Consider the following 20,589-nt stretch of genomic DNA (forward strand, 5'->3'; position numbering starts at 1 on the left):
TGAAGAAGATCAGTAGACAACATATAAAGCCAAAGTTAAACCAATGGAAAAACTAGTGAACTGAAAAACTCTACGCAATGACAAAAATTAAATGACAACAGATAAATAAGTATATAAAGAAAAAATCCTGTATATCCATATTCACCATGCAATTGGCAGGACAGAAAAACTTTTGTAACTTCACATTTTCCTTTGAAAATGGGATGTCCCTAACTGAAGGTTGAATTGAGATATGTCTCCCAACTCCTGTTATTTGTGGAACCACAAAAATGACTGGTATAAAATCCTAGAAAAGTAAGGTAAACAATTTCAATATTTCATTTCTGAAAAATATTTGAAACTTCCTGATCCCGAATTTGTTAGAAGACAACAGCATAAATAAGAGAAAAAGACAGTAGTTGTACCAAGAGAGGAAGATGGTGAGGAAAACTAAAGACCAGACAGCATGATCTGTCAAACCCAAAAGTCTCACAGATGAACAAATGATGGTCATTTGGGCAATAGTCTATATGTTGGAATCTTCCCAAACAGTGTCAATTCCCATCATTTAACTTGTCTCTTTTGGCCCTTTCAAGAGGTTAAATATATAAGCAGGTCAATGGGTAAGCTCAAAAAATGTATTGTACCTGCTTATATATTTGGCCTCTTGAAAGAGCCAAAAGAGACAAGTTAAATGATGGGAATCAACTCAAAAAAGACAAATTGGCAGGGCAGAAGGACAAACATTACCTGCTAGTTTGTTGTTTGTTTTAATTGGTATGATGACCAGCACTTATTTGAAATGTTAAACCTCAAATAAGTTTCTGTTTGCATGTTTCTCTTAAATAGGAAACTTGTTTGGGTGAATTTTTGCAATGAATAAAAAAATCCAGGAATGAAGCTCTTTTGAGGCCAGCTGAAATGCTGGGGAGAATTTAGGTACCTTGAAATACAGCAGCAAGGGTTAAAGTATCAAAAGAATATAAGAATCAGATGGTAAGAGAAATTATATCAGTGAGACCTGCAGTCAATGAATACTGTAAGGTAGAAATTTTATCATGGCTAAAAGAATCAGAACATAAACAGTTAATAACTGCACATATAAAGTCCTAAAACACAACAAATATTATAACACTGGTGGAAAACTGTAGAAGAACACGTGAAATATTGTTTCACCAATAACAAATTTGGGGATCAAAAACTACAGACATAAAGGAACCCCACTCACAGGCCATCAGCATGAAAAATGCAATGAATGTGAAGATCATTAACACATGTTGGTTTCTAAAACCATAAGCAATAACCCAGTTATGAATGGTGTAAAAATTAAACATTCAAGAAATGAATCATTAAAATAACACCAGTAATGTAACAGAAACTGGTTCAAGGTTTAAAATAAAAAACACATCAGTGAAATATGAAATCACAGTAGAGGCTTCTTCAGAATTAGGACTAGTATAAAAATCCTGTTTACAATAAAAACAAATAGTCCTGATAGAAAGATCAATCTCTTTCAAAATGGCAAGAAAATAATAGTGTGTGTGCACCTTGATTATCCATTATTGGGAAATCTGCTCGGATACTAGCAGACAATTTGTCATCAATTACCCAAATATGTTGATGAAGAAGTGATGAAAACATAGCCCCAGCATGTCCTACAAATTGGAGACAGAATGCGTCAATAAGGCTTCCAAAACTGTAGTAGCATTCTTGATATCTTTAAAGGCATTAGCATAAGAACTGATTACTTTAAAATTCATAGTGAGGTTAACAGCAGAACTATAAATAAAAACACCTGACATATGACAAAAAAGCAGAGATTATATAAGATGTTCTAATGCTAACACATTAAGTTGTGGGAAAGTGGATAATTTTGGATAGGTTGACAAGTTCTGCACTATGTAAAAGTCATTAAGATTTTTCAGAGGTAGGTATTATTGTAAAAACATTTTCAGTTTAGGAAAAGGTTGACTTCCAAAACATACTTACCATCCACTGACACGACAGCTAGAATACCACGCTGAGAAGGCATGACCCATACAGGAAGCATCTGTATAGAACGTGAGTGTACCAAGATAAAAAAATGGTACCAGAATGAGGAAAGTGCACTACATCTGGAACAGACATGCTCTTCACCTGGAACTTAATTCCCATATCAAAGGTAGAATAGAATATAAGTAATCATCAGTATAGATCAGCCCCAACCAGATAGCAAAGATTATGGTACTTGGATCCTAACCTGTAACCACAGAGTGATACACTTCACCCCACCAAAATCATAATAAGAAAGTAAGCAACACCCAAGTGTACAAGCTTTCACCTCCAAAAGGCCACACCCCATTCTCAGAATGACAGTAAGCCATATGCAATCACAGGAGCGCAACACGACAGGCATGATCTCCTTTAGCTTTACTCATGTCTGTCCACGAGTAGCAATCCATGATGAGGTTGGTTGGTTTGGTGTTTTATGGTGCAAAGCAACTAGGCTATCTGTGACCCATAATAAGGTAATATCACCCTATTGGCACTTAGATGGTTTTATAGAACATCCAATTTCAAAAGTAGTTTTTCCAACCTGTTGTAATCATACTAAAAGTGGTTACTAATATAGAATTGAGAAGATAAAGGAATATCTGCTTGGGCAAAACTAGCCACTGAGTGAGATCCAGTGAAAAATAAAGGGCCATTGGAAATAAAAGAGTATATGATTGAGAAAAATGCCTCTGGTTAAAGCTTAATAGATGTGATCAAAATAGTTACAGGAAGAAGTCCAAACTCTCAGAAGAGGAAACTGCCAGATCATACAAGTGATGATTCAAAAAGTATTAGAAGTAGTCCACATACCAACATACACAAGTTCTTCCAGAGGGCAATTCAAATAAGTGGCTAATGACATAGATATGATGAATCTGACATACTAAAGATTCTTCTACTGTAACAATAATTCATTATTGGCCATGTGCATCAATTTGCAAAGCCATTTGGTGAGGGTAATAGGAGATAAGTCATGAAAAGCACAACAATCCAAATGAATGAACAATCAATTCCTAGCACCCCAAAATATGTTATGAGCCACATAACACTTGAGGGCCCTGAGAGGACATAATAAATTATTAGGATCAGAAGTTTGATAAAGTAGAGAAATGGCTGGCAGTGGATCTTTCCCCTTACCTGGCTTCTAGTCTTGGGAAGAAAAGACATATAAAGTAGGACAAAGTTGTGATGATAAAAACAACTCTAACCGATAATGTTTACAGGCCAACAACAGCAAGAAACAGAATTTAAATGAATGGTGAAACAAATAACATGAAGTTAAGGGCTCAAAAGGAGGATGGAATAATGCGTGTAAAACAACTGTAAAATCTCAATTCAGTAATTGAAAGGGCTACTTGGGCTGAAGAATATGAAAGGATTTCATTAACCGTACAGAACTGTGAGTTCCAGAACCTTCTGATATTTAAATACCTAAAAAATAGTAGATAAGGATGCATCATATAAAGCCACCATAGACAAAGCAGGACTCTTCTCAAATACCCAAGCTACATAATGGAATATGATAGATACTTTTGAACAGATACTTACATCTAACTTCTTTTTAATAGGACTGCATAACTTATGAGCATGAAGATTGAGTTTCTGAACAGCTGGGTAAAGAATATCTGATCCAGTTTGTGTCAAAAGAAACTGTCAAAGTGGAAAAGGTAGAGGTGAACATTCCTACAGATACTAAACAAGTGGAAACCATGCTTGAGCTGGCCAATAAGATGCAACCAAGAGAACTTGCCAGGGAGTAGAACAAACTATAGTCAGAACCTGTGGCAAAACCTGAATCATGACAATTGCAGTTGAGAATTCCAATGAGTCACAACTGAGACTCAATTCATAGTGTATATCATCAGGTCCAACCAACGTACTGCCAGACTGAGAAGGGGCCAGTTTACGTTTCACCAGTGTAAAGGGGTGATTATAGTCATACAGATGATCAGTTCAAAAGGAAAGAGGGATAAGAAGGTGGAGGAAGAAGAAGTGCTAGATACCCTGTAAAAACTTTCATTGAGAGTATTGGCAATGCCTGGAGTAATAGCTACTTCCTAGCCATCAGAGAGCAAGATCGAAAGGGGGAAAGAATTATATTGCCCACTGACATTTTAAATTTTGTCCCATACGACTTTGGAACTGGTGGTAGAACAGATGCTGGTTGTGAAGTTAATCCAAAATTCCTTCTGTCTTTGACATCATACCTGTCGAGCATGTGCATGACATTGCTGAAAAGCAATGAGGTTTGAGAGTGTGGGATACCAATGAAAAGTATTCCAGGCCCATTTTTGAGCCTTCCGTGCCTTGTGGTAGGCAGGATTCCCCAAGTACAAGTATATCATGGAAACTTGTCAAGGTTTTAGGAGTATATTGAGCAGCTGCATGTACAATACAGTCAGTCACTGCTGCCACACAGTCATTTACTGATGAGTTACAGACGATAGCAGGATCAAGTTCTGTGAGAGCAATGAAAGAGGGCCAGTTGGCCTGATCCAGCTTCCTCCAGGGCACACAGGTTTGGTGACATCGACCATAGCCAGTCTTTCACAAAATTACAGGAAAATGATCACTGCCTCATGGGTGACTGTCAACCCTCCATGAAAAGTGGTAGAATAATGAAGGGGAGTAAACTGAGAGATCAGTAGCAGTAAATGACTAAATAGGTGCATGAATATAAGTATAAGAACCAATACTGAAAGAGAAAGGATGTGATCTGAGAGCATAGGCTCTACAGAGTGATCCCTCCCACCAATATCACTGCATCCTGAAGAGGGATGATGTCCATTAAAGTCTCCCAGGAATAGAAAGGGATATGGGTACTCTTCAAGGAGAGCATCAAGGTCTGATTGATTATAGGTCTCTTCCAGAAAGGTAGAGAGAACAAACAGAAATGGTATGACCCAAGGAAACATGGATAGCTATGGCCTCCTAGGATGTGTCGAGTTGCAAAGACAGGGGGGATACATGCTGATCAACCAACAGTGCCACTCATCCATCACACAGTCTGTGATTTCTGTACATAGAAAACTGCCGAAAAGTGACTGCATTGGCAGGTTTCAGAAATATTTTCTGTGAGGAAAGACATACAGGATGGTAAGAAGCAAATCAGTGCTTTGATGTCATCCAGATTAAAACATAAACCTCAACAGTTCCACTGTATCAAAATGGCCATTTTTATTTATGTGTAGGTGAATTGGGTGGAAAGGCCTTCTGTTTTTGACCACGTCTGTTTTCTTTATTCAAGGGAGGTCTTTCAACCTCCATGAATCCTGCCCTGGGTCAATTGGGCAGGTCTCTGTTGTTGGAAGAGGATACCAGTGACTGAGGAGGTGAACAAATGATAATTTTGTATCTTGGGGCAGGAGAAGATGTATATGAAGAAATGACTAAACCTGGAATCAAAGGAAGTGGAGCTTGGGGTTTCTTGAAATGTACGTCAGGGACAGAGATGGGTGTTGTAGTTGATTCAACGTTTTTAACTATGGAGGTCAAGAGACTTTTCACATGGTTTGAGAATGGTTATTTCTGAGGTGCAGAGAGATTTGTCTGCACTCCCACTGTAGTAGTGAAATGAAGTGGGAGCGGTATACATCTGAGATGAAGTGGTGGACAGAGACTTTCAAGCTTCAGAGTAAGTGATGTTTTCAATCATTTTCAAATGCTGCACCTCTTTTCCTTCCAACCACTAAGGGCAAGAACAAAAGTAGGAAGGGAGAGAACCATTACAATTAATGCAATGAGGGTTTGTTTCACACTCATTGGCATCATGGACCTTGCCACCACAATGAGGACACATCAAGAAACCACAACATGATGTCTTCGAGTAACCAAACTGCTGACACTAGAAATATCTGAGAGGGTTTGGAATATATGACTGTACCTAGAAATTAAGATAATTTGCGTTGATGGTGGCAGGTGGATGTGGTGGTGTAAATGTTAAAACAAGAACATTGGTCGGCATTATAATTTTATCTTTGTGAGTAGAGATGTCCCTCACTGCAAAAACTCCTTGGGTGGAGAAAGCATCGAGAATCTCCAACTCAAGGATGTTCTTCAAATCCCTTTCAACAATAGCTCTTTGTAATGAATTAAAAGTAGCATGGGGAGTAACCTCAATAGGTATATCCCCAATTGCCTTTGAATGCAAGAGGAGTTCACTGTGTTCAGGTGTGGATGTTTCCACCAATACATCACCAGAGCAAAACTTTTTGACTGACTCTGGAGAGCCAGCAAGTCCCTTCTGAATAAAAAAGGGAGACATCTACCCTAAAGGTCTGTCTGAAAGAGAATGTAGTATGAGAAAATGAGGTACAACAGATGTTACAGATGTCTAAGATTGCTACTCAGAATCTTCAAGACGTGGTCGTTTACCTATGGATTATTTTTTCACTATTTTACTCAAGTTTTTATTTGAGAGATCCATAATAAAAAGAATGTGCTCACTGACCCCACCCACATTGGAACCCTATGAGGGGGCACACGATAATGCCAAATGAGGACACTGCAGCAACATCAGGGTTTTGTGAGCACTATACCCAAACACCAGCATCGGATACTATTATATACACAACACTTGTTGAGAACATTCAACACTGGTACTTTGTTGATCCTAACCCAAGTGAACCAGCTGACCGATCCTAGGGAGACCACCCCAAGGCAACCAGTCTACAGAAATTCAAGGCCAAAGTAGTGTCTTAGGGTTGGGCCTCTCAACCACCAGGATCCTCTCCTTCCCTTCAGGTATCATCACACAAGGCAAACATGTGGGTGGATATTTAGATCCCAGAGGAGGTAAACTGAAATAACAGGACCTTCTCTGGGTGGTTCCCTCACTACATACAGGAGTCCACATCAAGGGACCTTTTAATAAGTATTTTATATATCAAAAAATCTGATTTTTTAATTAAAAATTTTTGCAAAAGATTTTATCATGAATATATGATGTCAGATTTGACTAGACTGAGTGCAAGGCAATTAAAAGTATTAAATTTTGTCTGTTATTTTCTCTACTCTGACTATGTGAACTTGGCTGATTTCACTGACCTAATCACCACAAAAAAATATCTCTGAATTACCTTTTCTTTTTAGAATGACTACAGACTAACAAAACTATAATTCTTTAACCTAAATAGCTAATTTTGTATCTACTTAATTTTTATTGCCCATTGTTGTTGTTATTTTAGCAAAGCTACATCAGGCTGTCTGCCAAGTCCACCGAGGGAAATCAAACCCCTGATTTTAGCGTTGTAAATCTGTAGACTTAATGCTGTACTAGCGGGGACTTATCCATTGAACTGTGTCTAATTAATAATCCTATGATAAAAGCTAAAAGTAACTGTGCAAATGTATAGCTCAAATTACCTTCTGAATTTTTTAAACTAAAACAATCTAACTTTATAATGTAAATTTTTTTGTTATTTTTGTAACAGTAAGAAATATACTTAAAAAACATGGAACTTAGTGCTTTGATCTCTTATATTTTTTGCTGTTGGCCAACCAACAAAAATTAAGCACTTTTTTGTTGTGAACGTAAGATAGTTCTTATTTATTTCAGCTTTGCAGTTCAGAAAACAGTAATAACATGCACAAAGCAAACAATGTCCTGCAACCATTATAATTTAAATGACTTTCTAACTAAGTGCTTTAAAATAATTTCATTAGCTTTTTGACCTGAACTTGGCAATAGGAACATCAGTGTGTAGATAAAATAAAAATCTCTACTGAGAACAAGGTAGCATTATACATCCTTCAGTAAATTAAACCTGTCTTTCTATTACAGTGGAACCCCTCTAAAGCAGCCACCTTCGGGACTGAAACAAACTGGCCTGATTAGAGGAATTCCACTGTACATAATTAGGGATTATGTAAACAAAAAAGGGACTGTGATTGAATGACCACTTTCAAGGGGTGACCGAATCTGAGGGGTGGTCACTTAGAGGGGTTCCACTGTATTTTATTAATGATATAATAACAAATGCCAGAGAGAATTATTGACAATTTTTAAAGAGATGTTACAGGTGGTAGAGCAAGTGGGTCTGACTTTCTAATTTATATCTCCACAAACAAAGATTAAAGGCTATAAGAATTACATTTTATATGTAAAAATGGCTCGTTTGGGTTGAGAAAAATTTTTATGTAGAGGAGTGAACAATGTTTCGACCTTCTTTGGTCATCGTCTTTGTACATATATATTTCTCTACAAGTGGGTTTTCTCGACATCACTGATTAGAATCAAATTTTGCTTTAATAATACCTGAACTATAATGAGTAATTTACATTAAAAACTTAGGACATCAGAGAGGAGTGATGAAAAAAAATGCAGAAGTTATGGCAAACAAATGTCATTATAGACATAATAGATTGAGAATTTATTTAATTATTTCTCTTTAAAACTAAGAAAAGTGATGTAGCATTAAAATTTCAGTTATCAATGATGTTTCAATTTTTAACATTTTTTAACACTGAAATGTATTTTAAATAGGTACTCACCTCTCTCTACTTATCCACAGCTATCTTGACCTTCATTTGCCTTCTAGCCATTGGTAAACTTTATGAACAGTGCACTAGTCTTTTATACCCCTATATTATTCATGTCATTGCAGTAACACATGGTGATTTTATGACCAACTTCCATCAATCTAATTGTGCTAGTAGATGGACAAGGCTGAAAAGATGATCAGGAGGTGTGGGACAGGAGACCAAAGGAAGTTCATCATTCCAATGGATTGCAACTGCACCAATATGAGGTTTACCCAGGAAAAAATCCAGATAATGGACTACTCTGCAGAAAGAACTTAGCTGGAGTGGGATAGATGGTCTGCTATCAGATTCGTAACAATCAGAACATGAGTGTGATATTGATGTTGTGTGCCCGTTATAAGAGGTCAAACGTGAGGAAAAACAGGATCCTGAACATAGCACCCCCCTTATATGAATATATAGCTGATGACAGTTGAATTGTATAAATAACCCATAGCCATTGTCTCATATACGAATGGAAGAAAATGAGTGAGATACTAATGAACTTCCAACAGCTCCAAGTGGCTTATATCATAAGTATATTCCTCAGTGGACCACTAACCCAAAATCATCTGAGAGTTGAGGGAAATTACCCAACCTACCAAACAAGCATCTGGGAACAAATGCAAGTTGGGATGAGTAAAGGAAGAGGAACCCTCACCATAGTAAGAACCTTGACCAAACAAGGTCAGCCTAGATCATTAGGGACAAGGGATCACAGATGTTTCACTGGTCAAGAAGCATACACTGAAAGGAACACGTGCTCAACCCAAGGGAATGAGAGTTTTCAGGAAGAATACATCCCAAAACATAGGGAACCTCTTGAAGAGAGCAGGAAGAGAAGTTGAAGACAGAGCCTGAGTGACTACTTATTCCCTATACAAAAGTCAAAGTGGAGAAGGCTGGGCCTTACCAAGATGGAAATCAAAAAAGAGCCCAAATGAATGAGTTATTAAGTGGGAATGAGAAAGGACTTTTCACCCTGGACCACCCTGGTGAAAACCCCACCCAAGCAGACTCCCAAAGAAGGAAGCTGGTGTGATTGGCAAATTGGGCTATGGAAGAGGTGAGTTGGAGCCAGTCATCCATGTAGTAATGACCCTGAAGACCTAATGAATGAAGATGACATACAAAGACATGGACAACATAACACATAAGGACTCAAAGCAAGATCAAATGGCAATGCACAGAACTGGAATATTCTCCCTGTAGACAAGTTAAAAATAACAAGGTGACTCCTGAGCAATGAGGATATGAAAGTAAACATATATCACATCAAATTTGGTTACCCAGAGATCCAGGGGAAAAACCTCCAAGAGAGAGGTTCAATGAATCCAAGGTGAATAGGGTGTGTTAAAAAAAGGTGTTCTGCTGGGATACATTGAGAATAGCTTTCCAATTTCCAATCTTTTTGGGGTCAATAAAAAGGTGGGCAGAAAACCTAGACAAAACAGGCACCATCTGTTTTATGGAATTCTTGTAAAGAAATGACTCCACTAAACAATTGGACAAAATACAATTCTGAATAGGAGAAAAAGAAACCAAAGAAAGTAAGAGGGGAGAAGGGAGACCAGAATTAAAAGCACAAACCCTCTGACAGAACTTGAAAAAATCCACAGATCCATGGTGAATAGTTTCTATGTGGTGAGAAAAAGCTGTAGCTTGGCCCTTACCTGTTCATGGAAAGGTATCCTATGATAACAGTAATGCCAAGAGGAACAGAAATAGGAAAGGAACATCAGGAGTAGAGGAAGGGTGGAGCAAAGAAGATGATGGAATACAGGGTACTTAAATACACAAAGACCAAGTAAAATCAATAGGGCAAGACAAATGAGAAGCAAGGGAGGACAAAGAAGAATGCAATTTTGCAACAATGACCCTGGACTTGAAAGTCTCAGAAAAACCTCCAAAAGATAGTTTCACACAGAAACAGGGCCTAATGAAGTTCCCATAATGATGAAAGAGTAAAGACCCTCCCACAAGTAATGTATTCCTCCCAAGTAAATCCCAACAACACAAGATCTACATGGTAAGAAAAAGAATCTGAAGCCAACAATCTAGCCACAGTAATCTGCAGAGATTGACCAAGAACTGATTACAAGACTGTGGAAGGCCTGAAACAATAACTGTAAAGTGGAAAGAACATGTACAAGTTTGGTCAATCTAATATCACTCATACTAAATTAAGACCTATTAAAATGAGCCAGGGCTTTAGGATTAGAATCCCACAAGGGAAGCATATGATCTAACACTCAGAACATAATAGGGATTTGAAGTACACTGGGAAGCGAGATAATAATTGGTCCAATAGTTGAGAGGGATGAGGGTATATCCACTCCCAACTGTACTTTAGCAACAAAATTTTGCATATGAACAAGAATATCAGAAGAGGGAGGAAATAATGATAATTAGAACAAGGCTCTTCTTCCAGCAAGGAGGAAATAGAAAAATCAAGGACCAAGAGGGAAAATGTGAAATTTGATAACTCGGATTGGCAAATTTTAAGAAAGGCATGGTCAGCAGACTCTTCTGACTGTTGGTTTTTTAACTGCTCTGAGGTTTTTGCTAGTCATATAACACTAAGTCAAAATTATTATCCCCATGACAAAAACTTTGTGACATTGACAACTTGCCATGCTGAGGACTGATGACACGAGTTTCATTCATATTGACAGAAACTTCATTTGCCATATGAAAATTCAAATCCACAAGTCTGCATAAATTTTGCAAAAAAAAAAAAACAAAAAATATATATACCAATGAAGAAGTAATTTAAACTAAAAGCAAAAACTAGCTCAAACACATAAAAATATAGCAAAATTTGCTTAAAAACAACATGAACACTGTACTGCCAATCAAGAAAGTGAAGAATGTACTGCAATGGTGGAGTGAGATACCTACTTTAGTACACAGGGCACAAATGGAATTTGTAAATGGTGGTCACATGATTTGCATACATTATTGCAATGTCACAAAAATTTTAGGATTATAAAAGATTGGTACACAGTTCACAAGATTTACTATTCCTTGAGGGCAAATGAAGGTTGAGATTGCTATGGGAAAGAGATGAAAATACCATTTTGGAAGCAAAGTTTATTTCTACATATTGATAAAAAAAAGTTTTATAATTTTTGAAAATAACTTAAAATTGTAGCATGTCTACTTTTACCTATCCATAGCAAAAAAAGGTGAATTCATTCTCTCTCTCTCTCTCCTTTGAAGCTCAGTTTGATATGTAAATTACAAGTCCTTTCTCTATAAATTATAATACTCTAATAGTATTCAACTTGTGACAGTAATGTTAAGAAATTATAATTAAATATTTTTGTAGATTCTTAGGCAAGTACAAGGAGTTAACTCTCTAGTAAAAGTGCTGTCCTTTGCCTTGCCCACATTGTTTTGATTTGTATTTCCATGCTTTTGTACATTTGTGTCAAGTCTTTTTTTTTTTTGTATCAAATCCAATCAAAGTAAAAGAACTTAGAATTATTTTGTAATAAACATCTTGTTGAACTCCCTGTTATTAAGCAGACATATTCCACTACTCTAAAACTTACTCAATTTTATGCCACAATTATACAAAAGTACAAATTAAAAGCAAAACAACAGTTACTTCAGAAAATTATTTTGGTTCAAAACCAATTAAATATTATCAAAATAAAATGGAAAATGAAAATATAAAGAAGGAATAAAGCAGAAAAACAATGAAAAATTGATAACAGAAGTAAAAAAAGTAAATAATAGGGAGCATCTATAAAATATCATAAATATAAAAATTTCAGATTAAAGATTACTGTCATTAACCATTACATTTCTTCTTAATATGCAACTTTTAGTTTTGAAATCATTGTTTAAGCATTGTAGTTGATGACAGTTAGTAGTTTAAATCCTATATGTCATGTCAGATGTTCAGAAACAATCAAGAAAATAAAAAATGAAAGACTGGTTCAGAAAAAATATTTACGGATATTTCTTGTGATTTTGTCTAAGTCGGGTTTTCTCATATGTCTAAGAGATATTATTTATTACTTGCAATGTCCATTATCTGTTAAATAATCAATAAGGAATTAATATTTCAAAAAAAAAAAAATTAGAATAGTTTTTACAAAATAATTTTCCAGAAAATTAAAATATCTAAAGTGAGAAATAAGTCCAATTATCCTAAAACAGCAGCATATTTATTACAACAAACTATGTTCTATCTCAATATAAAACTATTCCCAAACATATTTTAAAGTAATTAGACAACCAATTATAGTTTTTTTCTATCCATGCATCTCCTTATTAAAAAAAACATTTAAAGTTTTACCTCCATATTTATCTCTTTTCAAGCGTGGATGAAGCATGTGCTGGTATTTCTTGACTTGTTCCTCATTTCCTTTAAATACTCCTGAAAATAAATAAATTGAAAACTCTAAAATTGAAATTTCAAACACATTTGAACATGCTACAACCGAAAATAATCATGTCAAATTATTTTAATGCAATTTAAAAAGACTTGCCTACTGGAAATAAATAAAAGATACCTCCAGTTGCGATTACAAAACAAGTGCTCACAATCAAATTGCTACTCACCATCTAGAATCATGAAGATGAAAAAGATAGGCCATTCGCATTCAATGTTTTCAAATTGCTAGAAAAATAGATGAGATTGAAAACTCTTTAAATATTTATACACACACAAAACAAATAAATACAATTATATAACATCAGTTTCAAAATATTAACCCTTAAACTGCAACCATCATCACCTGATGCTGCTACCTATAATATTTTTACTGTTTAAGGGTTAATCTAAAATTGAGCTCAGCCTGTTGGCATGACATTTGAAATTTTGACCAGAGAAAACCCCTTAATATATACATCACTGCATAGAAAGAAGCTTTCACAAACACAATTTTTCTTTAAGCATATTTTAAAGCTATTTATTACTCTCTCCAGTCTCCATATATCATGTTGTTTTTTTTGCTTTCTTTACATGGACATTTCCCATCATTAAATTAAAAAGAAGAAAATTTATATGACCATTACCCCCTCAAAACACACATAAAATATAACTATACTCATGCTTAGAATTTTTATAGTTTTGTTAAGCTTTAACTTGAATAGAATAATAAATGAGAATTCAAACTAATGACATTAATTTATAATTTTGTCCCCCTATTTGTATTTTTATTTGTAGAATATAACTTCCTGCTGAGTAGCTCAAACATGTAAACATTTGAAACTGTTTAAATTTGCAGTCTTTGTAATTTTTGCTTACTTTTAACTGAAAGATTGAAAACACTGAATATTTTAAGCAAATGATGTCAAAAAAAAGTAAAATTTAATTAACTTCTAAATTTATACAGCTGACAGAGCTATAGATATAACATCTAAAAGCTAAAATCATTTTGTTTTGATGGATGGTCTAAGCAATGTATCAATAATGAGTGAAAAACGATACAGTGGGTGACAGCAGAAGACTTAATTAATGTCGTCAGACCTTAAAGGTTTTCCTGAGACAATTGCTGTCTATTATATTGCATTTGAAATTTTGTTTTTCACAATCTATTTGGTCATAGAGCTCTCTTTCTTATATGGATTGAAACTTTATACAAAATCAATTATTAATAAGAAGGTATAATTAATCACGTCTTCAAATATTCTAGCTACATCATGTTTGTATGCCACTTAGAAAATTTTTTTTATTTATTTATTGAAGTAATTATTCTAGGACTTGGTTTTTGCCATAAAATCACTTTTGCTGGTGTATTAGTACAAGTTGTTAAAAAGTTACTTCTCAGTTGATAAACCACTTGCTCATTGTTTGGCAAATCTCATTAAAATGCAATTGGGTGGGAGGTGGGAATTGTGTGTCTTATAGAAATAAATTATCACCCTAGTAAGTTGAAACTGTAAAATCATACAGTGGACTTCATATCCAATATGAGTTTAGAACTTAGCAGAGGACTTTTTCCAACAGCTGTGAACAATTTTATAAAAAAATTACAGAGGTTAACTTTATAAACAAGATATGCAACAAAAATAATATGTGTTTATTAGTTTTAAGAATACAAAAGATATTTTATTGCAAATTTACTTCCTCAAAAAAGACTAATAACATGATGCCATTAAGCCTATGAGAGTATCATTGTTAATAAATGTATGCGAAACCTGGCTTTTAAAGTCAGTGATTATGAATATTGCATAATACCATAGTATATAGCTATATCAAATAACAGTTTTCATTTTGTTATAAAGTTAACATTTTCCTTACCTGAAAATAAATGTATAGATGATAGACACCTCTGCACATAACAAACAGCTATTTTCTAGTGCCACTGCCTACATATTTTCATAAACCACAAGTCTTAGGATGTTGGTTCCCACATAACCCACCAGTGAGTCATGATAGTGTTCCAGTAAGACCTACATGACCAACTGGTGAGTCATGCTCTATTTTTTTTTGAAAGGGCCACTTATTGGCTGGGACACAAAGGCTATATATACAGAGGAGAGTGGGACACCAGAACAACATTCTTTTCTGGACCCTGGAAAGTATCAGCAAAATAGGCTTGGGAGCTAACATGTTAAGTAAAACTTCCACCCTTACACAAATTAAAAACTGAAGTACACCAGACTATGATGTAACCATCACTAGAATATATCATGACAAGAATGAAAAATACTTCATATTCAGTAAATCCCTATGACCACTAGTGCTTCTACAAAGACTCATTCTTTTCTTCATCACTGCTTTGTTGAGTAATAATTTTTCTTAAAAATTATGGGATTTTTACACTTACTTTCAAATGCTGTTACAATTCAAAGTGAAGTCTTTTTTTCTGTTTATTTTCTTAATAATAAGAAAGATACCAGATTCTGGAAATTGTAATAATTTTGACTTAAAAAGTTTACTTTTCCCCTAAATCAAGTTTACAATTTTGGGATATTTAAAAAAAAAAGAGATAGTTTTAGGACCACATCTATTACAAGTACTGTTTTCCATGTTTCTGACATCTCCCAAGGTTTTTGTATGTTACCCACTACTACAATGCCAGCTGGAGGAACTCTGACGGTCACTGATATCACCATCATTAAGAAACGTAGTTAATTCCACTCTGATCATCAACAAGACCTCCTAATTCTGTTACTTCAGATAGGCCTGTCCCATTTTTATATGAAATTGTCCATTTTTTTGATAATCAAGCAATCCTACATTCATTCTTTGGTACTTGGATTACACAAGTTTATTTTCTCTTTATTGGTAGTGGCATAAGGGCAAGGTAATAGCTATTTGTTCTGTGGAGAGGTTAGTTGTGTTTCTGATTTGTAAATTCATCAAAAATAATTTACTCATTTTGTTCTACAAAAAAGTAGCCCTGCCAGAGAGAATGGAGAAAATAAATTCCATTTTATTACACATTTTCAAACTCCATACAAACTACTAAAGTGTAAAGTTATTCATTCAACATTTATCTTGGAACAAATAGATATCTTTTTACTTTGTAAGGAAAAATGACTTATCACCTATCTTGCAATATAAAAATAACAAATAATCAGTGATGATGAGAAAAACCCACTTGTAGAGAAAAATATATGTAAAAATGCTCCTCTACATAAAATTTTCTCAACCCAAATGAGCCGTTTTTACATATATAAAATAACAAATACTTTATCAGTTTATGATTTATTTCTACATGATTAAAAATTACCAATCAGAATTACATTAAAATATAACAAGTCACATGATTGCTTACTTAAAAGCCAACAAATTCTCACAAACTATCACCTACAGCAAATATTTTGATGGAAATTTAAGTATACTCATCTGGTGGTATTTTTCTATTAAATATCATATTCCATGTTACATATCTAATTATTAAAACTGTATACACATCATAAAATTTCAATGAAAACTCATTCATTACATATTTGTAAATACTAATTTATATAATAACACATAAAAGTTCCTCTGATCAAAAATCTCTACTCAACAGAATCTACACTATCTAACTACACATTTCCATTAAACATAATCTAGTATGCCTAGTTAACAGTTACTATTGTTTATAATGGCTGGCTCAAGCAGTATACCTTTCAAAATGGATTAATTTTTATTGTGATGATTGCTTACTTTTGTTTCTCCAGATTTGTAATACTTCCGAGTAGTATCCTCTTTCACAGTACCATACCCATCTCTTAGATACCTCTTGAAACCATAATTTCCCTGTAGCTTCCTCATGATTTTATCTTTTGTGCGTGTATAGATGAGCTCATCATGTGTAGCAAAACAAGGAAAACTGATGACTGGAAGTAAAGCTCCATCTGTGTTCTAAATAAATATTTATATTTTTGTCCACAAGTTGGATATTACCCAAACACCTTGAAATTATAACAGCAAATATACCTAAACAACATTTAAACTACACTTATCACTTCTTTTATTTCTATATAATAACTGATACACTTTTCAACATTACAATAACTGTAATAACTGATATGCTTAATATAAAGATTAATGAACACAATATATTGAACCTAAAGAGCATTTAAATTTAACCTATCACATTTATTATGTCTACTCGTAATAACTGGTATTCAAACTTTTATAACAACTCAGCAAACAGCATCCACCAAATCTGTAAATGAATCCCATATCCCATGATGCAATGCTGTGTAAAATTTACAGAATTCTAGAAAGTTTTTAATTCCTATTTTCACATGGTAGGCTTTCAAGTACTGGTGTCCTAAGCTGATCTTCATTGTATCACCATACTACTAATTTTTAATCTAACTAAAGCAACCAGCAATAGTGAAGTACCTTCACTTAATGCTAAATAGGAAATTATTATCATCTCTACCATCTTCTAACAATGTTTGACACTTCTCACATCTTTTTTTATAGCCATAGGATACCATTATAATCTGTTTCATTTAATAACATCATGTGAAACTTTTGTATTTTTATTGTGTTGACATCTCTGCGTTACGAATAATAGCTAACAACTTGAATGCACTGAGACAATTATTTTCAGAATAAATGTAAATTTCCATGTTTTTTCTGTCCTTTTTTAGTCAATAAATGGAGTTAATGGTAATTTGTTTGTCCTCTTTTTTCTTTCATTAATTTGTTCTCACTCTTCCTATAATTATTTGGTTTCTTTTGCAAGTTTTCTACTCTATTATCTGCAAATGATGAAAAAATTTCCAAATTTTGTGTGTCAGAGAAAGGGGGAAGTAAAGGCATTGCAGCCAAACCTACCAAATTACATGCAAAACAACTACAAAATTCTTTGTATCTTTCATCCTCTACTTGAAACTTTTCACACTAATCCATATGACAGCAATAGACCCACTACTTTTAACAAAATTCTTAACCTTCTTAAACCTAATTTCATAACATGCATGGTTATAACACTTGTCAAAAGAAGGTAACTTCAACTCCTTTTGACAATATTACATATTTATTATTTCACACACAAGTTGTAGTTATCGGTACTTTAATTTGTAATACTCACATAGACATGACACTTCTATAATCGAGTTTACATATTACAATTTAGAAATATATGAGCACTTTAGGTGTTACAAATATGTGTTCTAGTTTTATTTTATTTAAAGTGTCAATAATTTATTCTCTATTGTGACACAAACAAAAGATAAAATTAAGATAAAATTATATATCAGTGAAACAATAAACGGTTTGTCACGAAACCTAGCATATACTCTTAGAACTCCTGGAAAGTGACATAGATGGTTGTTTTTTTTGGATCTGATACCCCTAGTGTACATAAGTGTCCCCTTTATCAACTTGTAAATTTATATTGCATACTACATGCCCAATAGAATCTCATGAGGTAAAAGAAGTGTTGTTCAGTCGTTTGTAAAAATAATAGACATAAACCAAGATATCACACACATACAACTCACAGAAAGATACAACTCCTAGACAGAGTCATTAAGGTTAACCCTTACAGTTATTAAAAGACACAACATTACATTATTCCAATTTGCAATTACTGATGAGACAACATAATATTACTCTTAAATGTATTATGACAGTAAAACTTCTAGTTATAAACAAGAACACAACATGACACTACTTCTAGATGCAGTCACTGATGGTAAAACTGCTGGTTATACAAAGATACAACAAAATGCTACTCCAGTTTGCAGTTTCTGGCAGTAAAGTTTGTGTTTATAAACAAGAACACAACATAATCACAAGATAAACATCCTTCAGATTCTGGATATCTTGTTAAATTATGGTGAACTGCTGCTTACCATGGTAACAAATTTTCTATAAAATGTATATACTCAAGTCCAATCTAACACATGCAGAGTTTTTAAGAGAATTCATCACTGAGGAGGCTAAAACTCTTGCAATGGGTGAGGCAATGTTTTAACTGTAAGGGGAATGTACAATTCTTCCATAGAAGGTGGGTATTAAGTATGGTAAAAATATAATTAATGATTACCCCAAAAGTTAATGGTCAAATCACTTGGGCTAATTTCGAGAAAAATCACTCCTTTATTTCAAAAGGCAAATATATCAAGTAGTTGAAAAAAATTCAATTTGCCCACATTTGACAGGAATTATCATAATCAAGTGAAATTTTCCAAAGCTTTAAGTTAGAGCCAGTTAAGGAAAACACCCCCAAATGCTACAGAGGCTGCTCCACATGTTAAAATCCATGTTCAAATTCACTAAGCAATTTTGTTACTTCAATGCTCAGCAACCCTTACACAAAATTACTCCTGATCTGTTGTATTCACATTTCATTGAACTATCAAGACACATTCAAGTATAAAACTTGACAATGAATGAAAGAGAGAACCACACTCTGTAACTAAGTAGAAAAAGTTTAAAATACAACTGCACTACAAGAAGAAATACAACACTTGGGATGCCTTAAAAATAATGTATAACCAAGAAATAACATTAACTGGAACAAAAGCAGAAACAAGAAACCCCAATAAAACCATGCAGGGCATCAATTTCCCATTTACCTCAAAACTTAGCTACAGCATTCAGAAAATATACAAAAAATGTATTATTCAAGTCTGCTTCAAATCAACCTTTGCTTTTTTCAGCATTCTAATCATCAAACAGCAATCAAACACAAACTTGCAAAGTACTGTGAACTTGTGGAGAAACTTACATAGATTAAATAAGAAGACAGGTACTTCATCCAACATCTTAAAGAACAAAGATTCCACCATGACAGAATAATGAACAAAAACACATCCATCATTAGAAAACACATCAATAAAGAAACTTAACATTGACTGGAAAAAATATAAAGTGAGTGGAAAGTGACTGACACAGAGAATTAATGAACAATGAAAAAAATACATTATCAGAAAACATGAAACAACAGTAAATAAAGACAAGGAACAGAAATAAATAATTTGTGGATAAGACTAATGAAAAAAAAAGAACCAATTAAAAATTGAACCTCCATCAACTGGAAAAATATATCACATGAGAGCTCTTAACCATGAATGCATCTGAACTTACAAAGGTGTCCATAGTGTATCATAATCTGAAGCAGGAACATGAGTTCTAACGTTATCTCAACATAATATTCACAACAAGATATTTGACAGTAAAATCTTCTTGATAATGCATTCTTCCCAATCATGTCTTTCAAACAGCCACTAAACCTTCCTATTGATCAAAACTCCAGATCTATTGTATCCACATTTCTAGGAGCTGTGAAGTCACAATAAAACCCACAAGTTCTTCATCTAATTAATGATATTCTCTGACACAAAGATTCTCACTTATTCAATGATTCAACCAAAACATTTATAACACAAGGTATGAGGGAAGATTTTCACACCCAACACAAGTATGACATTACATTGTCTTTCAGATAAAACCTTTTGAAGCAGAAAAAAAACATTTCAATATTTCTGGTGTTTCTGTGATTAAGGCTATTACCTTCCATCAAGAAGTTAAAAACAATACTAAAAGGGTTAGTAATAATGGGTTTAATTATAATGAGCAAGTTCTATTAAATAATAAGTCTCAACTTCATAAGTTGCAAATTATGAAGTAGAGGA

The 20,589-nt window shown here is 34.0% G+C and overlaps 1 protein-coding gene across 12 annotated transcripts in view; it reads right to left on the reverse strand.

Annotated features, from left to right (window-relative positions):
* Positions 1-20,589, reverse strand: part of LOC143240204 (putative phosphorylase b kinase regulatory subunit beta) — a 125,233-nt gene that overhangs the window by 65,564 nt on the left and 39,080 nt on the right. For all 12 annotated transcript variants that reach the window (XM_076482288.1, XM_076482286.1, XM_076482282.1 and 9 more), the window contains 3 exons: positions 16,655-16,852; positions 13,111-13,168; positions 12,845-12,925 (listed from right to left, as the gene is read on the reverse strand). In XM_076482288.1, coding sequence (XP_076338403.1) covers positions 12,845-12,925; positions 13,111-13,168; positions 16,655-16,852 — 337 coding nt within the window. The remainder of the gene's footprint in view (positions 1-12,844; positions 12,926-13,110; positions 13,169-16,654; positions 16,853-20,589) is intronic.

This window comes from Tachypleus tridentatus, chromosome 13 (genome assembly GCF_004210375.1).
Source record: "Tachypleus tridentatus isolate NWPU-2018 chromosome 13, ASM421037v1, whole genome shotgun sequence".
Lineage (NCBI taxonomy): Eukaryota > Metazoa > Arthropoda > Merostomata > Xiphosura > Limulidae > Tachypleus > Tachypleus tridentatus.